The 22600-nt window shown below is 46.3% G+C and overlaps 1 protein-coding gene across 15 annotated transcripts in view; it reads left to right on the top strand.

Moving 5' to 3' along the window:
* The window catches only part of CELF4 (CUGBP Elav-like family member 4), an 806729-nt gene that overhangs the window by 709418 nt on the left and 74711 nt on the right, over window positions 1-22600 (top strand). For 8 of the 15 annotated variants that reach the window (XR_008332805.1, XM_053408996.1, XM_053408988.1 and 5 more), the window contains exons 4-5: window positions 5514-5642; window positions 9549-9628. Coding sequence is in view for 14 of the 15 variants with exons in the window: in XM_053408996.1 (XP_053264971.1) it covers window positions 5514-5642; window positions 9549-9628 (209 nt within the window). In the remaining variant the exon portion in view is untranslated. The remainder of the gene's footprint in view (window positions 1-5513; window positions 5643-9548; window positions 9629-22600) is intronic. The other 7 variants (XM_053408999.1, XM_053408991.1, XM_053409003.1 and 4 more) reach the window with 1 other exon arrangement.

Below are 22600 nucleotides of genomic sequence, written 5' to 3'. Positions count from 1 at the left end.
AAGGGTTAACCACCAGTAGGGGGAGTCCTGCTGATGTACATCAACTAGGAGCTCCCCCGGGGTTACCGCTCAGGGCTACACCTCCATAGGCTTCGGACAGGGCAACGCCCCCCCAGAATCCTTTACCGGACTACCCTTTGCTTTGGGGAAATGTGATGGCGCTTCCTTCCCCCCCCCCCATTTGCATAACAATACACCTACCAATGCCTAACCGCCAATGCCGAGGAAGTTGTGATGATTTGCTACGAGGTAGGCGAAAAACCAAATGGTTGGTGCCAATTTGCCAAGTGGAAAAAATTCCTACCAGGCCCCTCGACGGTGACCAACCAAAGTTGGGTGCTATAGACTAGAATCAGCCAAATGCCCCTGAATTTACCAGTTTCTGGAAAGGGCAGATGGAGAGGGTATTGTTGCATTCAGGGCCTATTTGTGTTGTTCCCATGGACAGTCGTGGAGGAGAAGTCTTCAAGCCATGATAGCTATGCTCTGCCTCTTTGGCAGGCAGCAGTGATGCTTCTGAACATCAGCTTCTGGGAACCACAGGACGCATACCCTCCAAGAAAATACAGGGAGAGAGGCTACGTCCACACATTTACATTATAAAGCACATGGCTTTCCTCACAAAATTCTGGCAACTGTCATTTACTAAGGGTGCTAGGAATGGTAGCTCTGTGAGAGGTCAACCATAGTTCCCAGCAGTGCCATTTTTCTAGAAAAAGAGCCACCAGAACTCTCCATGAACGCCTCCCTTGTTCTCTTAGAATGGCAATGGCCTCCAGGATTCTTTGGGGGGGAAGCAATTTGCTTTAAATATATGTGTTCAATGTTTGGTGTAGATGTGACCCAAGTTTGATGTGTCATAATCCAGGGGTGCAGAGCCTGTGACCCTCCAGATGTTATTGGACTCCAACTCCCATCAGCCCCAGTCAGCAAGGCCAGTGGAGAGGGATGATGGTCATTGTAGTCCAACCACACCGCAAGGGCTACAGGTTCCCCGGCCCTGTTGTTAGGCATTTGGGCTATGCATGGATAAATGTGGAGTAGCTGACCCCACCTTCCTTCCTCATTCACAGTCACTAATCTTCCTTCTTTCCCCAGTTGTTACTTGGTTTGTCTGGAAAGATTCTGTTTTCTCATTATCCCTACACCTGGAGTTTGTACACATGCCTCCGTACAGGCGAAGCTCGCATCCATTTATATGATAATGCAATGAGGGGCGAGCCTGATTCTGCTGCCAGCGCTTTCTTTGGCCCCACAATTCCTGTGACCTTCTTGTCACCGGTCCAGCTGGACATCTCCATCTCCTTCTTCTCCGTGCCTAGTTAATTGGTGATTCACACCTCCTGTTTAGCCTGTACCTCTTGCTTTTCGTGTGTGCGCTGCCTTGTTCTCCCAGCCCGTCTGACACCTCTGCCTCGCAACTCCTCATAAAAACAGAACATTTAAATACAAATAGAACAAGGAATAATTTAACCTCAGTTTGCACCAGGGAAGGTGCCGGGACTTCCTATAAACACCAGGAGCTCGGTTTTGAAAACGCTGCATATTTAAATCTGACGAGATCACAGGATAGGTGGGTGGCAGCTGCCAGCCCTACTGAAAAGCAAGCAGAGAGTAGGCAGGGAGAAGATCTGAGGGGCACCACCAAGGATTGGGACCCTTGACAGCCAGAGGACTGATTCAGGAAAGCTCTCAAAGGCAAGGTGTTTCTGAGAATTTGGCACACTTTGCACCAGGGACCATGGCATGGCATTCAAAGGGACAAGGAACCTTATTCAGCCTGATGGATGCGCTCCCTCCTGGGTTCTAGTAAGGCTACATACATACCATAATTACTTCTTCCAAATGGGACACGGGTGGTGCTGTGGTCTAAACCACAGAGCCTAGAGCTTGCCGATCAGAAGGTCGGCGGTTCAAACCCCTGCAACGGGGTGAGCTCCCGTTGCTTGGTCCCTGCTCCTGCCAACCTAGCAGTTCGAAAGCACGCCCAAAAGTTCAAGTAGATAAATAGGTACCACTCCGGTGGGAAGGTAAATGATGTTTCCGTGCGCTGCTCTGGTTCGCCAGAAGCGGCTTAGTCATGCTGGCCACATGACCTGGAAAGCTATCTGCAGACAAATGCCGGCTCCCTCGGCCAGTAAAACGAGATGAGCGCCGCAACCCCAGAATCGTCCACGACTGGACTTAACGGTCTGAGGTCCCTTTACCTTACTTCTTCCAAATCATCCTCAGAGGCGGATTTAGGGCAGTGATTGTATTGCAGGAGGAAAATGGATGCACAGCTAAAGAGCACACCTTCTCAAAGTCCAGTAAGCACATGTCCGGCTGGGGGAAGGAGGCGTGAGGGCTCTGACAGGGTCCTAGCCTTGACACACATGTGCCAACTTTGCCTCCAACTTCCCCTGCGCCTCCCTCAACCTTCCCACATGGAGCAGGGAGTTCTGAAAGGGGACATAGAAGCGCAGTCAGCCTTCAACCCTATATGGTCAAAGTTCCTGATTCTGAAGAGGCGCCTATGTACAATCAGCCTAATATCCTTCCTGTGTTCATTGGCAGGAAAGAAAGAAAGATAATTTATTACGGTCAAAGACCAGCTCACATAACACAATAAAAACAGCGTTCATAAAGATAAAATATACAATCGGAGCAGATTGCAGCAATAGCTCATGAGTTAAAATTGAGATATATACATATACCCGTACAACTGAGATTTGGGCTACCATAAAAAATTGACCCTGAGGCGCCCCAAAGGGCGACTTCAGCATTTCCCTAGTAAGCTATTTTATTCAAGAGGATGAACTGTGCCTACAAATCTGGGTGCAGAATTTGGCTACCAGCCAGGTCGTCTTATGATCTTTGCCTAAGAGGAGAGAGTTAAGTTTAGACTTGTCTGAAAGATTGGAAAGCCTCTTCATCAAAGGATCAATGGTGTCTCTACGAATCTCAACATAAAAAGGACATCTAAAAAATATATGTTCGAGGCTTCCTATTTCCCCTAATGGGCAGGCGCAAAGTCTCTGTGCGTACGGGACCCTTTTATAGAACTGGTGAGGGCAAGGCCAAACTTCTGGCAAGAGTAAAAGCCCTTCTTGTGTTTCTGGATGTGAGGATATCGAGATATGCTGCTGGAGTGGCTGCGTATCTCCCATTTTCTATGATTTTACAATCGGGGACCCTTGTACAGTCCTTTTGTTCATTGGCAGGAGCTGGAGCAAGCCAAGCCATCCCGGGGCAGACCAGCACATGTGTCTTCATGTTCCCAATACGCATCATTACTCCTTGAATGCTCAAACAGGGCTAGAGAGGGTTAACACATGCATATTTCTTCACTTATTCATTTTGGAAAAAAGAAAGAAAGCCTGGAGAATTTGTTTACTTATTGACAAGTATTTATTTAAATCAGTTACATCTGTTCTGTAGATGTCTCCAGAGAGAGGGGAGGTGGGTTTGCCGCTCATGAACATTTACATAGCATTTAATGAACTATAAATTAAGCATTTATGCATCATGTAGAAAGAGCTCTCTTAAATGCAGCAATAGTCTATCTTTTTTTCAAAAAAACTAAAAAGTTTTTTTAAAAAATGCCTATATTGAGATTGCTAAACTTGGAACTGGTTCAGACTATATAAAACCGAGATGTTATCTGTTCTTAGTGGTTCTCTGTTTCCTGTCCTTTTACCCAGACCTTCATTCAGAGCCAGAGCTGCTTTTGCCAGGCCGCTGGACACTTTACTTCTGATCAGACGTGGTAATAAAGTTGGCGCCACTTGGCACTGAAAGCTTTTAGCTGTGGGGAAGATGGAGCTGGCTGCAGCATTGAACACAAACCTCAAATACCTATGTAGCATGAACTCATGGAGCACCTCTGCAGTAATGTTTGTGCTGCAGACGTTGGTCTGATCCAGCATTGCCTTTTCACAGGGAACCCGTAGGCTTCGTAAAACTGCAGGGATGGATCTAGAAAACTCAAGTAAAGAACCTTCAGCCCTACACCAATCTATGGTCCTCACCTCCAGGCTGTCAGTAATTTGATGGATGGATTCATGCACATACTTGAAACTGTGGTTTGTTCAATTGAAGTGGACGAATACAATGTCACCTTAGTGCACTAAATCCACTTATTTGTGGTTAGGAAAGTGATCAGGAAATGCACCGAACAAATGAGTAATGGCAATTCTTTAAAAAGCGCAAGAAAATCAGGATGAATGCTCATTATCGTATAACCTCCCCACAAACAAACCATGAAGGATGCTCAGGAAAAGCTTTGTCTAATCTGCACATAAGTTCCATGCAAGTAAATCAGGATGCTCAAAAGTTTCACTCTCAATCAAGTCCCTTTTGCTAGAGAGGATGTCAAAAGTTAAGTTCATATTTCCTTATGTGGTGGGAATGCAAACCTGTAAAAAGATTTAGGGAAATCACCTTTGGAGAAGTTTCTTCCGCTACAGCACAGGTGATACAACCTGATCCCAGGCTAGCTTTATTAAATCTTTTTATAGATGGACATACAAATATTGTTTAAGGACCTACTAATCTTTTTTTCCCCTGTCTTCAGCTAGTAATATAACAACACAATCTCAGGAAACAGCTGCTAACTTAACTCTTAGAGGCACGGAATATAGCCCTTCTGGAGAAAGTAAAGAGGCATCTCAGAGCACTCAGGGGGGGGAAAGGCCAAAAGTGATGTTGAAACTGTATAACACATCATGTTCATTCAATACACCAGAAAGGACAATGTTGTCCTCTCATCTCCAGCTCCCCATAGCTCACTCTGGGACAACCTGTTAAGATAGAGAGTAGGAGACAGCTCACAGATGTAATCAATTCTAAACTATTTACAAACTTACTTGGTGCTTGACTGAATCATTTGCATTGTGTGTGCATGGAATGTTCTTGGGTTGTGGGTTCATTGGGAATGTTCTTGGGTTGTGGATCATTATACATATTTTTAGAAACTGCAAAATCAGGAAATGCAAATAAATAAATATTGCTTCAAAGGTTGGGTGCCTGTCCTTCTCTCTGCTGAGTGGTAGAAAGAGCGCAGAGTCTGTGGTCCTTTGGAGAATTGAAACACGGCAGAGACCGGCATAGTTTTAAGAAATATGGTTTATTCACCTATTTACACCTTCAGTCTGCACGGAGGGAGTCCAGAACTTACAGCATGGTCATTTCAAGAGGGGTTTGTCCCCCACTGGAGTGCAGCCAGTCTTCTGCCTGGCCTCAGATGTCTTTTGAAAATAGTCTTCCTTACAAGTGAAATTCTGGGCAATATATTTGCCACACCTTGAATACATTTGGAGAAGCTGTTAGGAGGGGTCAGGTAAAACAGCATCCTAGGCCACTACAAGTCTGCTCCACTAACCAACAGCTGCCCATCCTGCCATATAAGAGATCAACTTGGGCACTATTTTGGTCATTTCCAAATCTGCCCTTGATTGCTTTGCCCATCTCAAGGTTTATCTGCTTTCCAATCCCTTCCGAAATATGGTAAGCATCTCTTAATTTTGTTCCAGAAGACAGAAAACTCTTTGTGGGTATGCTCAACAAACAGCAATCAGAAGACGACGTGCGCCGGCTATTCGAGGCATTTGGCAATATTGAGGAGTGCACGATCCTTCGGGGACCAGATGGCAACAGCAAAGGTACTGTATTTTTCGCTCCATAAGATGCACCTGACCATAAGACGCACCTAGTTTTTAGAGGGGGAAAGGGGGAAAACCCCGTTTTTGGGGGATCAGCTCACAGCTTCTTTTGCAACAGGGGAAGAGCCCCGGTTTTTTGAGGATCAGCTCACAGTTGTGAAGCTTCTTTTGCAAAGGAAAAAAATCCTGTTTTTATGGGGTTCAACTGACAGTTCTGCAGCTTCTTTAGGAAAGGAAAGGGAGCCGTTTCTACAGTTTCCAGACTGATAATCTAATCAGCCAGTCACATGTCGCTGGGGAAACAAACAGCCTCCATCTGCAGAACATTCAACAATGGAGGCCTGGGCAAGGGACCGGGGCCGGAAAGGGAGCCAGCGATGGACCACACATTCGCTCCATAAGACGCACAGACATTTCCCCTTACTTTTTAGGAGGAAAAAAGTGCATCTTATGGAGCAAAAAATACGGTAAGTGAGGCGGAGGAAGGAGCCGGCCCCAACTACACCACCTGAAATGACTCCTGCTCAGGTGAGGAGCCGTCGAACGAGCAAGCCTCTTCATTGCGAGGTGGGCAGGTTCAGATTATGTTGTGGAAGCACCCTTCCCCACCAGAGCCCACGAGATGGAATGCAAAACTAATAAAAGCTGCAATGTAATGATACTGGCGAGGACTGCAGCTCACCGGCACAGTGCCTGCTTGGCATGTAGAAGGCCCCGAGGTTCAGTCCTCACCATCTCTAGGTAGGGCGGGAATAGACACCCCTGCTTGAATCCTTGGAGATTTCTGAGCTGCATGGAGCAACAGACACACCTGTGGTCTTCCTTAGGTTATTTTTTAAAAATTACTTTTTTATTCAAAATTAAAACAAAACATATTATCCAGAAACATATCATCCTTATTCCCCCCCCCCATTTTTCCTCCCTCCCCCAACAGAACCCACCCACCCCCACCCCCCGACTTCCCTCAGTTCCAGTCTTTGATTTCTCTAAAAATGCTGTTTTCTGCATGTTACGCAGTTGTATAGATCCTCAAACTATTTAGCTGATAATTATCAATAGAAAGTTTGTGAATGTTTATTCAAAACCAGCCAAGGAGTACAGTTCGCTTTGTTGCGTCTTCAAATACTTTGTAAAGGGTTCCCATTCATCTTTAAAGTCACAGTTATCCTTGTCCTGTAGCTTGTATGTCATTTTTGCCAGTTCTGTATAATCCATCAACTTTTCTTGCCATGATTCTTTAGTTGGGGTTTCTTCAGTCTTCCATCCTTGTGCTATTAAAACTCTCACAGCCGTTGTCGCATACATGAAGATGTTTTTCAGCTTTTTTGGCAGATCTTTCCCTACAATCCCTAATAAAAATGCTCCAGGTTTTAAAAAAAATGTTAGATGGAACATTTTCTTCAATTCGTTGTATATCATTTCCCAAAATTTTTTAATTACCTTACAATCCCACCACATATGACAAAATGTCCCCTCCTTTTCAGCTGGAAAGGGGAAGGAGGGCGGTCCCCGGGCGTGCCTGGCCTTAAATAGGCTAGGCCCCACCTCCCCAGCCCGTCGATTGGCGGGCAGGGTCGAAGGCACGCCTGGGGATTCCCTGTTCTCGCGGGGGCAAAAGGCCAGCCCCCGCGTGTGTGGGAGGGGTTAACCCGCAACCCCCTCTCTTCCCTAAGCTCAGAAATGGCTTTATTAACGTTCTTATGTTACATTGGTAAACATTATCATATTACATCACAAGGCTTATTATAATATAATTTTCAGCATGTATACAAAGTTTATATACCTAAAGAAAAGAAACAAGGACAAAAAACTATTCCAAAATCATATATGTACCAACACTTTCGACTTCCTGCCTATCCTGTTATATATTCCTTTTTTTACAAATTAATGTACTCTTATTATTGTATATTTCTTTACATTTTATCTAATACATTTCTATATCAATATGTACCCTTGGTCTTATTTCTCGACTCAGTCTCTCTCCAACGTCAATCGAATGCTAGCATAGACAGTGAACCTTTACTGTATTTTTGAACATATATCTTATATCTATCCCTGATATTGGAAATTTCCAGGGTGAGTCTCTCCCCACCCCTTTTTAAAGTTGGGTGCTCCCCACTTTATGTAATTTCACATAAGTGGGGGAGTGCCTTTATTGCACCAAGTGGATTGGAAGGAGGGAGGGAGTGTTTTGATTACTATTCATCGAACAATTCTCCCCACCTGCAATTTATATATTTTCAGGTGGGCATTAAAAAAACAAACAAACCTGCAAATATTGGGTTCAACCACTGACATTTTGTCATCTGTAGAGTTTGCAAACTAATTTAACATGTAATCTGAAGTTTGTTCCTTTCCCCTAGCCGTTATCTGTCGGCTCTTTCAGTTTGGATAGGGACCCTTTCCTTCTCTCGGCATTAAATATTGATCCTCTCGTATTATATCATCATGTGCAAGAACCCGAAAGATTATTCCAGTCTTACTGAGGGAGTTCATATGTCAGCAGCTGTTTTGAGAGGTGACAGCATTCACAGACATCAATTCTGTCAGGCAGAGGAGAGAAACCTTGCCAACCATGAAAATATTAGAGAATCCTAAAATCTGCAGAGTTGGAAGGGACCCAAAGGTCATCTAGTCCAACCGCCTGCAGCTAGATAGAAAAGTTGCATTAAGTCAGATCTCTTGAGCTTTCCCCACAAAACCCTGAGAAATAAGATGTAAAAGTGAAAACTACACGTCCCAGGCAAAGAACTGAGAAACAGGGACTCAATAACTATGAATGATGCTCACCAGTGGTTATAGTCTCTGTTTTAGAGATATGCCGATTGGAAGGTCGGCGGTTCAAATCCCCATGATGGGGTGAACTCCTGTTGCTCAGTCCCAGCTTCTGCCAACCTAGCAGTTCGAAAGCACACCAGTGCAAGTAGATAAATATGCGGGAAGGTAAACAGTGTTTCCGGACGCTGCTCTGGTTCGCCAGAAGCGGCTTAGTCATGCTGGCCACATGACCCAGAAAATCTGTCTGCGGACAAACGGCAGCTCCCTTGGCCAGTAAAGCGAGATGAGCGCTGCAACCCCAGAATCGTCTGCGACTGGACTTAACTGTCAGGGGTCCTTTTAAGGCACATTGAGGCTCACTCCGTGTGAGCGAGTGTCCCTGAATGTAGGAAAGTGTGAAAACCGCTTCGACAGGTACACCACTGAACATCAGTCACCATTGCATGTCACTTGACAGACACCATTGCATGTCAGCTAACCCAACAGCACTAGGTATCGAGCAGAGAGATCCAATATTTGACAAATGCTCACATATTTAGAGAATATCTGAATAACACTCAGTAACAGCATGTGTAAAGGAGACTTTATGGCAACAAATTTGTTTTGATTCAGCTTGTAGCATTACAAGCTGTTTCAATTTAAAATGTTCTTCCCCTCCTTCTGAGGGACCAGCAAAGGAATCATAAACACTGATTTATTCTTAAATAACGGTGTCCGCATTTTGAAAAATCAACATTCCCTCTTGAACAACGTCAATGTATAGAACAGCGATTGCTGGAAAATAACTTAATGCGGCTCTATAAAAACCCCTCTTACTTTCTGATCCTCAACCACCATGTTTCTGTCTCTGCAACTATGGGGGCTAGAAAATGATTTTTTGCAAAATGTGAAAGTTGTGACTGATGGGGGTCAGGTAAGACCACATGTTGCCAGATGCTGAACTAAGGTGAAGGACCAAGGGAGTTGCCTGGGAAAAGGATTCAGGTTACACTGAGGTGTGGGTGCTGCTGTTTCCATTGATAGAATCATAGAACTGTAGACTTGGAATGGATGCCAAGAATCATCTAATCCAACCATTCCATGCATTCCACCTTCTCATATCTTTTTCCTCTTCTTTTTTCCCTACAGGGTGCGCGTTTGTGAAATATTCCTCACATGCGGAAGCGCAGGCCGCCATCAATGCCTTGCACGGAAGCCAGACAATGCCGGTGAGGACTAGTCTCTTTGTTGGGCAAATAATTCCAGGTCATGGATCCCAAATGCTCGAGTAGTCAGTCCGTTGGAGCTGCCTACTGAAGGCAGTTTTTCGTATACTGCGAAAGTAGCCATGTCCTCCAGCCAATGAGCGATTGGGCAAGATGTACATTCCTGGGTTGTAACACCAGACTTTCTAGAATCATAGAAACATAGAGTTGTAGAGCTGGAAGGGACCCTGACGATCCAGGGAACCAGGCAGAGGGCCTTCTCGGTGGTGGCACCTGCCCTGTGGAATGCCCTCCCATCAGATGTCAAAGAGATAAACAACTACCTGACATTTAGAAGACATCTGAAGGCAGCCCTGTTTAGGGAAGCTTTTAATGTGTGACATTTTAATGTATTTTTAATCTTTGTTGTAAGCCGCCCAGAGTGGCTGGGGAAACCCAGCCAGATGGGCAGGGTACAATTATTATTATTATTATTATTATTATTATTATTATTATTATTATTACGTCCAACCCCCTGAAATGCAGGAATATGCAGCTGTCCTATTCAGCTAACCAGCTGAGATGAGATCCATACACACCACCACCACCTTTTATTCAAAGAACCCAGGGCTGTGTACAACCTTAAGAACATAATTTATGGTGGATAATAGTAAAAACACAGCAAAATAATAAAGCACAGCATAATAATAAGATAATTGCAATAACAGTTCTTGACAGGTCATAGATATCATAATGGCTGAAGGCGTGGGTAAAGGGTGAGAAAAATCCAGTTACGTTGCCCCTCACACTGTTGGAAGAGAACTGAGCTTTCAAGAATTTTAGGGCTCTTCCCAGGACCAAGTTATCACAGACAATGACTCCCATCTCAAATGGCACCATTGGAGGGCATGACTAGATCATATGCTTTAGCCCTGCGGTAGGGTACCACAGTGTGAGCAGGTATCTATGGGTGCAAGACATTTTTGACAAAGAAGAGTTTGGATTTGATATCCCGCTTTATCACTACCCGAAGGAGTCTCAAAGCGGCTAACATTCTCCTTTCCCTTCCTCCCCCACAACAAACACTCTGTGAGGTGAGTGAGGCTGAGAGACTTCAAAGAAGTGTGGCTAGCCCAAGGTCACCCAGCAGCTGCATGTGGATGGGGGGAAGCGAACCCGGTTCCCCAGATTACAAGTCCACCACTCTTAACCACTACACCATGCTGGCTCACTGAAACACTTGGTATCCTGCTTTATCACTACCCGTAGGAGTCTCAAAGCGGCCAACAATCTCCTTCCCTTCCTCCTCCACAACAAACACTCTGTGAGGTGAGTGGGGCTGAGAGGCTTCAGAGAAGTGTGACTAGCCCAAGGTCACCCAGCAGCTGCATGTGGAGGAGCAGGGAAGCGAACCCGGTTCACCAGATTACGAGTCTACCGCTCTTAACCACTACACCACACTGGCAATGAGAAGTCCCTATATGTTCCAAATACAATGAGCGAAACCTTAGAGAGGCCAATACTATTTGCCATGGTTTCAAGTATGGGGAGCAGTCCAGCTCTCTTAGCTATTCACATCAGATTTCGCTTAACACAATAGGATCTTATAAGGGTAGGTTGTGGATTATGGATCAAGGTGATCCAGTCTTCTAATAAACCTGGGAGTTCAAAGGCGCTTAAAGCTGCCAGGTCATAAACAGAAACTAAGAGGCTTAGACGTTGCAAATGCTGCCACTCTGCCGAAGGGGGCAGGCTGAACTGATTCCCCCTGTCCCCCCCAAAAAAGAGGGGGAAACATTGTCATCTGGACTCACCAACTGGTTTAGCGAAGACAGCAGCTCTGTCACCCATTGATTCCACAGAACCACCTTGGCCCCAATTTTCATGCAGAGGGTAACTTCACAAAGGGAGTAAACAGGAGCAAGTTCCATAGTTCTATGTGCTGGATCCAATCCAGTTCCGTTGGACCTTCATTCTGTAAAAGAGAGAGGAGTCCCCGTCTTTTCTCTCCTGCCTCCCCAGTTCTTCCGATTCAGTTCAGCCAATTTCAGCCTTGCTCTCCCCATCCTCATGTTCCGCCAACGGGGGCATGCATCATCATTCCTGTCAGGTCTCGAGCCGTTTGCTCCTGAGGCAAGCTCCTGCTCCTCCACAGCTGTCAGGATTATTGCTGCACTGTGGCTCCCTGTTCACACAGCATATGCTACCTAATGGTTTCCAAAAAGGCAACTTTCTTTGATGAAAGTTTCATTTCTCTTTCCTCCTCCCCTGGAAGCCAGGCTGCCTTGCACCCGCCATGTTTCCTGTAGTCCCCCTGTAGGTCAATAATGTCAGAATCATCATGTTGAGTTCCATAAAAGGAACCGTCACCAAGAGGCAATGGGTTTCCAAAAGTCACAGGTTCAACCCCTGGCAACTCAGGGAGCAGAGCTGGGTGGAAAAGACCTTGTGCTGCCAGTGGAAGTTCTCTGTTGTTCTTTTCATAATTTTTCAATTAGTTTTCAAACAATTTAACCAACTGAAGTCAATTCCAATACGGTATTCCCTTAAGATTTTGACTTCCCACCCATACTTCCACGATGTTTCTATTCAAATCGCTCATCTACTGCCATAAATGTAATATTTCACTAAAACATATGGCCTACATTACATTTCTTTATCATTCTCATTCCTTTGCTTCTATTTCAAGTTCTGCCTGTGATTTCATTTCATGTTTTCTCAGATAATCCAGAAAGGGTCTCTATTCTTCTGCAGGCATTTCTTCTTTTCGGTCTCTTACTTTTGCTATCAGTTTCCCACCTCCATGTAGTCCAATAATATCCAAGTCCACTCCTCTTTCATTGGGACTTCTTCTTTCCATTTCAGTGCGTACAGAATTCTGGCTGCGGTAGTAGCATACATAAACAGTTTGACCAACTGTTGGGGGGGATCTGTGTCCCTATTAAATATGCTTCAGCAGATAGTTCTGAACTAGAGATGGACATAAGAGGATCCCTGATGGATCAAGCCAATGGGGACCCACTGAGTTCAGCATCCTATTCTCATGGTGGCCACCCAGGTTCCCATGGCAATCCATCGAGCAAGACTCGAGTTCATGAGCACTCTCCCTAGTTACGATTCCCCTGCAGAGGTATACTTCTCCATGAGAGTTCGGTGGGGGATAATCCTTGCAGTAAACGACATAGCGCAGTCGGTAGAGCATGAGACACATTCTCAAGTTCATGGATTTGAGTCCCACATTGGCCAAAAAGATTCCTGCATTTCAGGGGGGGCGGATTAAATGACCCTAGTGGATTCTTCCAACTCTGCAATCCTATGATTCTATGAAGAAAACGTGTGTTGGGGAGAAGGCTCAGGATAGGCTAATCTCCCTGGCATTTTTCAGTGTACAAGATTATTATCGGCATGCTCCTCTGCCCCCACTAATGCTCTTCCAGCATGATCCTGGCAAGGTGTAGGGTAATGTGCATGAGCCACCCAGTTTTACACATGTACATACCACAGGAATCAGCCCTAAGTGATGAACAAGGAAAGGACCATTAGTCAATTGTTTTTGAAGAAGGAGATATGTGGGTTAAGCCTAGGTATGCACGACTCTTATCAATTTTGGTTATCTACATTTCTTGCTTTTGTGCCTTCCCTGGTTCCTTCATGACTACTCCCTCCTGTTGCCCAGCAGATTAAAAAAGGTTTCTGGGTCAGAGGGTGATGTTTCTGGGGGAGAAATTCAACTTTGTTTGCATTTTAATGAGAAACAACCTAACATGCAAACTGAGAATATCTACACCCTTTTAGAATGTGGCTCTTTTGGGGGGGGGAGGTATTGGGTTATTATATGTTGATTTTAGATGTTGTGGAATGATGTTTAGATTTGTGAAGCGCCCTGAGACCTCCGTGTGTAGGGCGGTATATAAACTGAATTAATAATAATAATAATACCTACAAAACGCAAAGCGAAACACAGCCACCCTTCGAAATTCACACTTCTCTGAATTTTGTGATGCAGCTCTCCAGCCAGGTAATAGGTACAAAAATACATAGCTGGGGGGGGGGGCAAGTGCCTAAAATGCACGTATTAGTGAAAATAGCATGCATATGCACCTCATATTAAGGGGATTTGATTGCTGAACTATGCATAGTAGCCAAAAACGGCATGCAAAACTGTTTATATCAGGAAGCTACAAAAATGTGGAGACTGGAAAAATGAGAAAGAGACAGAAATTGACAAGATTTGCCCATCCCTTAAAAAGTGGGGGGGGGGAATAGCCACAGAAGTGATCTTTGGGTCGCAGACACAATCATCCAAAGATGGAAGCACTGTAACTCTCCAGAAGTTTTGGACTACAACTCCCATCATCGCCTGCCACCGCTGGCTGGGCATGATGGGAGTTGTAGTCAAAGAACCTCTGGAGAGCAGCAGGATAGCGAATCTGGCTATAGGAAAGCAGGCTATGCGATCTTGATTAAGTTGTATCCTGCAAAAGGGGGAGCAGGGAGAGCGCCACGCATTGTATATGCACCGTGGAGCCAAACCGCTAAGTTGGCAGAAAAAACTGCCTGACAAGGAGAATCACAATGGTCCTTGGCAGTGTCAGGGCCACGGGTGTCGTAGATCAGCACTGATATATTTTTTAACAATTATTTTGATATAAACCGCTCCAAACTCGAGAGGCACCATGTAAATGGGAAGCAGTGGGGCTTGTAATTAGATTTGTGTACACTTTCATAAATTGCTGGGAAGCATCAAAGGCTGTGGCACACTTTATATATCCTTCTTCTGTTAATTGAACAGTTGATGTGTGGATGGGAAAAAGTGTTGGCTTTGCGGAGTACTATTTACAGACCCGCTGACAGCTGCGCCGCGAAAATTAACAGGAACAGAGCAGCCTCAGCTCTGGTTTCAGATGGAATGGTTGCGCTCCTGGGGAGGGAGGGGGCCTGTTGTCGCCTCATTCTAAGAACTTAAGCAGTGTCTTGCTGGATCAGGCCAAAGACCCATCCTGCTCCATCTTCCAGGAGCCAGCACTTTAACTATCTGAGGATGGCTATAATCTCCTCTCAGGCTAAACATACCCATCTCCTTCAACCATTCCTCATAAGGCTTGCTTTCCAGACCCAGAAGAAATCCTTCCTTTTCTCTGCCCTGAGTCTTCCAACATTCAGCTTCATTGGATATCTGTGAGTTCTGGAGTTCAGAAAGACAGAGGGGAAAACTTTCTGTGTCCACTTTCTCAGTGTCATGCAAAATTTTGTGCGCATCTGTCATGTTCCCTGTTCCTTTGCTCCTCTCTAAATTAAAAAGTCCCAAACTTTGCAACTTTTTCGAAAGCAGGAGTCACTCCAAAGCCTTGATCATTTCAGCAGCCCTTTTCTGAACTTTTCCAGCTCTACCACGTGAGCGTGAGGTGACCAGAACAGTCTTCCCCCCTCTTCCCCAGTTCCCCTTTGAAAGCTGCCTAGCCTGTGGCCATCACCACCTCCTGCGACAGCAAATTCCACAAGTCAACAGTGCATCCTGCAAAAACAAGTTTTCCTCTTCTTCTTTCTTCCACTTTCTGGACTCAGAATAAGACATTCCACTCGGTGGCCCTTCCTTCTCATAGCCCCCACTAATATCTCCTTGCATTCCCCGCTGGCCAGACAGCTAGTTAGCACCTCACATCACAATAATGCCTCTTAAAGCCTCTTGTGAGCGCATGGCGGTATGTATGCATGTCCGTGAGTAGTTTTGCTAATCCGCAGGACAACTTCCTCTCCCCTCACCCCACTCCCCGCTCCGCACGCCCTCCCTATTGTTCCATAAATGAACTAATAAATCAGATGTTCCTAAGCCCCGGAATAGAAAGCTAGTCAGCCCGGCCTCTTGACAGGGGGTATGAATCATCGCGGCTCTGAAGATGGCCTTTTGGGGCATAAAGACCTCATCCGATCTACTTTCCTTCTCTAGTCACATCTCGGAAACAGTTCAGGCATCTGGCAGGGCAGCTAAGAGGCCCAGGGGGACTTCACAGGCATCTTTTCTCTCTATCTCCCTCTCCCTCTCTCCCTCTCTCTCTTTCCTTCTGCGCCTCTCTCTCTCTGTTCCCCTTCAAAGTCTTCTGCCACTGCAGAATCCATTACGCCCAAATGGGATAAGTGGGAGATAGCCAATGGCAGGTCTCCCAGCCTCACGGAAGACAAAAGGAGCTAATTGGTGCTCTAACAGCCTTTTATTGGTCTGTGGGGAGAAAGGGAGCTAAATCAACAATACCTGGCAAGGAAGAAAGGGCTAGGAAGGCACAGGGAATGAGAAGATGCCATGCACGCCGGCCTCTGGGTGATACTGCTCAGATTTAGACCCAGGATGGCCCTACCGTTAAGTGGAGTGAGACAGCTGCCTCAGGCAGCACATGCCGGGAGGCAGGGAGTGGCAGAAGTTGTGGGAGAGACACGACCAGCCCCAAAGTGACCTGGCAACCACAGGTGTGGCAGAGGAGGAGGCTCCAACACCAGCTTTGAAGAAATAGTCAACTGCCTCTCTGGCTGGCTTCTGTGAAATGGAACCAGGGGTGGGAGTGATCTTGTCCTTAACCTCAGCAGCAGGTGTCCTGGCCGTCTTGTACAATGTGCTGCCATCAACAGTCACAAGAGGCAGTTGCCCAGGTGTGATGCTGCTGTGATCACTTATAATCACCAGCAGTTTTATGTACATTTGTTTGCAAAAAAAACCACATCCAGAGCACAGCTTCTCGACTGCTCGCATTGACAATAGTTGGTCAGTCTGAATCTTCGCCCCTCCCATAGCAGGAAGGACACCAAACTCCCGCCCTTCCTCTCTTGCCCTTCCATTGCCCTCTGATCTTATCCAGTCTCCTTTCCCTCACTAACCCAGTTCTCATCAGTCCCAGCCAGTATGGCCAATGGTCAGGGTGGTGAGAGTTACAGAGTTGGAAGAGCCACTGGTTCCCCACCCCTGCATTGAGGGAAGGCAGAGGGATAGAAGTAGCTTGGACAGTAAAGGCAAGTGATGGTCTAGCTCAGGAATGAGGAACCTTTTGGACTTCCATTTCCATCAGCCGTTTTCAGGGGTGCTGACAAGTGTGCACCGTGGGAAGGGGGACTGGAGTCTGACTTGGGAGAGCGGGGCAGTGATTTGTGGGGAACAGCCAGGAGGCAACAGGCAGAGGCAGGGGAAGCTTCAAAGCTGGAGAGTGGAGCGCAGAATGGGTCAGAAGAAGAGGCAGGTCAGGCAGGTGAAGAGCCAGCAGCTTTGCCATCCTCTCTCTACCACTGTCTCCCAGAACCAGGAGGGGACTGAAGAGGGATGAGCAGAGGAAGCTTTTGTGCAGGCATAGTCTTTGGCTGAATGTGTGCAGCCTTTTAGGAAAGGTACATAAACTGGTGGAGGAGAAGTGATCCCCCTGTTCCTGCAACTGCTGCATAGAGTGTGGAGCTGGGAATAGCTGCCTAGACACTAGATTGGTGTGCAGAGATGTAAATGCTATCTTTGACCATAAAGAGTCAACTATCTGCCGTGTGCATTCCTTTGAGCTCCTTGACAGCTGCAGGCAGCACAGCCAGTGATCAGGGATGATGGGAGGTGCAGTTGAATATCTGGAGAGCCAAAGGTTCCACTAAGAGAGCCAGTGTGGTGTAGTTAAGAGCGGTAGTCTCGTAATCTGGGGAACCGGGTCGCGTCTCCACTCCTCCACATGCAGCTGCTGGGTGACCTTGGGCTAGTCACACTTCTTTGAAGTCTCTCAGCCCCACACACCTCACAGAGTGTTTGTTGTGGAGGAGGAAGGGAAAAGAGAATGTTAGCCGCTTTGAGGCTCCTTAAAGGGAGTGAAAGGCGGGATATCAAATCCAAACTCTTCTTCTTCTACTACTAAGGGAAGTCAAGAGGGAAAGAGGTAGCTAGGGGCAGCAGAGGCAAGTGATGGTCTAGTTCAGGAACGAGAAACCTGTTGGACTTCAACTTCCCTCAGCCCCAGCCGACATGGCCAGGGATCGGGGATGAAGTGAGATGCATCTGAACATCTGGAGAGCCACAAGTTTGCTGCCTCTGATGTAGACAGCACAGAGATGGACTGATGCTCCGACTCAGTTGAAAGCAGGTTCCCTTTGATACTTGGCAAAACTTTGTTGTTGTTGTTGTTGAGTCATTTAGTCATGTCCGACTCTTCGTGACCCCCTGGACCAGAGCACACCAGGCACTCCTGTCTTCCACTGCCTCCCGCAGTTTGGTCAAACTCATGCTGGTAGCTTTGAGAACACTGTCCCACCATCTCGTCCTCTGTCGTCCCCTTCTCCTTGTGCCCTCCATCTTTCCCAACATCAGGGTCTTTTCCAGGGAGTCTTCTCTTCTCAGGAGGTGGCCAAAGTCTTGGAGCCTCAGCTTCAGGATCTGTCCTTCCAGTGAGCACTCAGGGCTGATTTCCTTAAGAATGGATAGGTTTGATCTTCTTGCAGTCCATGGGACTCTCAAGAGTCTCCTCCAGAAACTTTATTTCCAGCTAAAATGCACTCGTATGTTCAATTAAAAACGAGGCAAAATAAATAAAATCTGGGCTGCATTTCTGCAGATGACTATGGCGGTGGGGGCAGGGGTTGGGATCCAACAGCAGAGTCTTGCCCAAAGGCTGATCCAGAAATGCAGCCTTTTATAAGGTGAGATTAGCAGTCCTTGGAGCAAGCTTCTCCCCTGGTTAAAGAGTGCAGAGTGACAAAGACAGAGCGAGGGGCAGGGCACATCCATCCAGGAGCCGGAGTGACACAGCCTGTGGCGAACTCATCCTCCTTGGTTATGGGGCTCTTCGGGGAATATTGAAATAGCGAGAGGCGCTCAGAGGGGCTTCCTGAGTTATAATTTATTTGCAGAGTGCTTGATTTAAGTCTCCTCCCCAGTCTCCATCCCTTACTGGTTGTCACTGTGAGCCACAGTAATTACTTTCTGCCAGAGACGACTGAATTTTTTAACTTGAGGAGAAGTTGAGGCCGATTTTAATTGGGAAAGATCTTCTCTCCCCCCCACCTCCTTTCCCTTCCTTAGGCCTGCAGAGAAAAGGCTGCTTTGCAGTATTTTCTCCGAATACCCGCCCCATATTTTTTTTAATGGAAGCCACCAAAATCATTTATCCCCTCCACCAAAGTTTGGGACATACTGCAGGGCGAAAACTGCTTGCCACCAATGCAGCTGCCAACCCAGTTGGCTCATGTTCCTACTAGCAGTGGCAACAACAACAACAGAATCTTAGGAAAGTAGGAGTATATTTCCTCTCCCTTCAGGAAATTTAGTGGATGGTCTTATTTCCTTCTACATCACCTCTGCAGTTTATTTGCCCACAAATAGGGTGGAAAATTTCAAGAGCCCATTTGCACACACACACGTGGGTGGCGCTGTGGGTTAAACCACAAAGCCTAGGACTTGCCGATCAGAAGGTTGGCGGTTCGAATCCCCGAGACGGGGTGAGCTCCTGTTGCTCGGTCCCTGCTCCTGCCAACCTAGCAGTTCGAAAGCACGTCAAAGTGCAAGTAGATAAATAGGTACCACTCCGATGGGAAGGTAAGCGGCGTTTCCGTGCGCTGCTCTGGTTCGCCAGAAGCGGCTCAGTCCTGCTGGCCACATGACCTGGAAGCTGTACGCCGGCTCCCTCGGCCAATGAAGCGAGATGAGCGCTGCAAACCCAGAGTCGGTCACGACTGGACCTAATGGTCAGGGATCCCTTTACCTTTACCTGACTTGCTCAGGGAGAATAAAATGCCCCCCTAGACATGTACAGAGTATTTTGAACCGCCCAATCTTAAACCAGTAGGAAACTGTTGTGAGTCAAACCATTGGCCATCTAGCTTCACCTTGTAAACACTGACTGTCCACAGAGACGCCAGGGGCTGTTGTGGTTGCTGGTCGTTGCATTTATATCCCACCTTCAAGGAGCTCAAGGTGGTGTACGTTGTTTTTCCTCCTCGTTTAATCCCCACAAAACCAGCCCTGAGAGGTAGGTGAGGCTAAGAGGCAGTGGTCACCCAGTAAGTCTCATGGCCAAGTGGGCACTTAACCCTGGTCTTCCAGGTCCTAGTAAAAGTAAAGGGTAAAGGGACCCCTGACCATTAGGGCCAGTCGTGACCGACTCTGGGGTTGCGTGCTCATCTTGCTTTACTGGCCAAGGGAGCCGGCGTTTGTCTGCAGACAGCTTCCAGGCCATGTGGCCAGCATGACTAAGCCACTTCTGGCAAACCAGAGCAGCACACGGAAACACCGTTTACCTTCCTGCCGGAGCGGTACCTATTTATCTACTTGCACTTTGACGTGCTTTCGAACTGCTAGGTTGGCAGGAGCAGGGACCGAGCAACAGGAGCTCACCCCGTTGTGGGGATTCGAACCACCAACCTTCTGATCTGCAAGTCCTAGGCTCTGTGGTTTAACCCACAGCGCCACCCACGTCCCATCCTTCCAGGTCCTAGTCCAACGCTATAACCACTGCACGGTGCTCTCTCTCCCATCGAATCTGGGACCTTTGGCAGGCAAAGCTCAACGATATATGGAGGGCCACAGGCGTCACAACATTGAGACAGTAACCTGTAAATTTGGGCTGATTCCAGCACTCTGGAGAGCCAGGGTGGATGACAAACCGAATGGAATTCTGCACCGAGAAATGTGAAATGCTATACCTAGGGAGAGAGAAACAGCCAGCTACATTTATGCAAATAACCGTAAGTCAGAGATGCCCGAGGCCCCTGCGAGTTCCTTGACAGGAACCGGAGACAAAAATCTGCCGGACCTACTGGTTTTTTAACCCTTTGGGGCCTATTTATTTTGCAATATACAGCCTCTTAACTCTGCAAAGCAATAGCTCCGGCAAGTGTCGGGTGGGGCCTTTTTGCCGCTATTGTTCACCTAAAGAGAACAAGATTTAACTGCTGTCTCGGTGCAGTTTATGCCTGGCTTGTATTGCATTCAGGCGCAGAGGGAGGGGGGAATGGAAATAGGGCAGAGAGCGGGAGGGGGGGGCCCAGATTTGTTTTCATGGCTTTTAATGAAATATCAATGGATGGATATTTTATTTTGCTGTGAATATGAAATTTTGCCACTGACCTGTCAAGCTCTCATTTTCAAGAAGAACTTTATTTCACACCTTCAGACAGGCTGGGAAATTAGTTTTCCCCCACCGAGGTCTCTCATTAGGGATTACAAAGTGAGGACGGCGCGGAGCAATTGTGACTCCATTTTTATCCTCCCCTCCTGGTCCCGGGCTTGAGGATGCTGAGGTCGGACGGCGGAGAGGAGCGATCCATTACCAGCCGCTGGGAGACAGCCGAGGGAGCTACATTAACCGGCCCTGCCAGGCAGAGAGCAATCGGGTTTTGATAAGCTCTGCGTTTAACTGGCCTGTTACAAAAGCAGAGACTGAAAGGGAGACTTCATCCCCATTCAGGGACCTCAGTTGCTTGGAGTCAATGCAAAAGGCTTGGATTCCATCTCTGTAGACTATAGGTTACAGATTTTTCCCCAAAAAATTTTTTATTAATTTTCCAAGTTTATAACAAGCAGATAGGAAAAAGAAAAAACAAACAAACATTTATTCTAATTATAATAATTCCACTTTTGTTAACATTGTTAGGTGACTTCCTCAAATCCCCCTGGCTGAGTTTCCATATACAGTGGTACCTCAGGTTACATACGCTTCAGGTTACAGACTCCGCTAACCCAGAAATAGTGCTTCAGGTTAAGACCTTTGCTTCAGGATGAGAACAGAAATTGTGCTCCAGCGGTGCGGCGGCAGCGGGAGGCCCCATTAGCTAAAGTGGTGCTTCAGGTTAAGAACAGTTTCAGGTTAAGTACAGACCTCCGGAACGAATTAAGTACTTAACCTGAGGTACCACTGTAAATCATTGTAACAGTTTTCCAAAACTATTTCCGCATAAAATTTACTTGGTCAATTAACATCTTACTTTCTTTTCGTTTTTAACTTTAACATAGTATTTTACATATCACATTTTCAAATCCTAGGCCTATTTGGTGCTCGCAAGTAATTCTGATTATATTAAGATATTTAGCTAAATAGTCTTTGAATTTCTTCTACTTCTCTTGGTGCTCCTCCTCCCTCTGGTCACAGACTTTTCCGGTCAGGTCGGCTAGCTCTGAAAATTCCATCTTCTTCATCTGCCATTCCTCCACTGTTGCTACTTCTTGTAATTTCCAGTTTTTGGCCAGCAAAATTCTAGCAGCTGATGTGGCATACAAAAACAATCTAACATCTTTTGGGGGCAATTCCAGACCTATTATTCCAAGTAGAAAGGCTTCTGGTTTCTTAATAAATGTATATTTCAACATTTTTTTTCAATTCATTGTATATCTTTTCCCAGAAGTCTTTCACCTTGGGGCAGGTCCACCACATGTGATAAAAAGTACCTTCTTTTTCTTTACATTTCCAGTATAGGTTATCAGTCATATGGTAAATCTTTGCTAATTTTACAGGGGTTAAGTACCATCTATACATCATTTTCCTAACATCTTCCTTTAACACCATACATGCAGTGAACTTAACCCCTTTCCTCCACAACCTTTCCCAGTCTTCAAACATTATATTTATAGGTTACAGATTTATGCTCACATGCAGTGGTCAAATAAGCCCTGTTCCTAAATCAGGCCAAGGTCCATCTAAACTAGTGTCCTGTTCTCACAGTGGCCAGGCAAGAGTCCATGCGAAGCAACTACCTGTGATTCCCAGCTACTGGTATTCAGAGGCATAGTGGATCAAAGTCATCTCAGAATCATAGAGTTGGAAGGTACCCCGAGGGTCATCTAGTCCAACCCCCAACGTCATGGCCACGATCATTATTAGCCACAGATAGCCTTATCCATCACAAATTTGTCAACTCTCTTAAAGCCAACCCAAGTTCGTGACTATCACATCTTGTGGGAGCCTATTCCGTACTTTAACGATGTGCTGCTTGAAGAAATTCTTCTTATTTTATGCATGTGGGCAATCTTTCAGCACACAAAGTTAAATAGCG

The sequence above is a fragment of the Podarcis raffonei genome, chromosome 11, assembly GCF_027172205.1.
Source record: "Podarcis raffonei isolate rPodRaf1 chromosome 11, rPodRaf1.pri, whole genome shotgun sequence".
NCBI classification, from domain to species: domain Eukaryota; kingdom Metazoa; phylum Chordata; class Lepidosauria; order Squamata; family Lacertidae; genus Podarcis; species Podarcis raffonei.
This window is presented reverse-complemented; position numbering and strand designations above follow the sequence as displayed.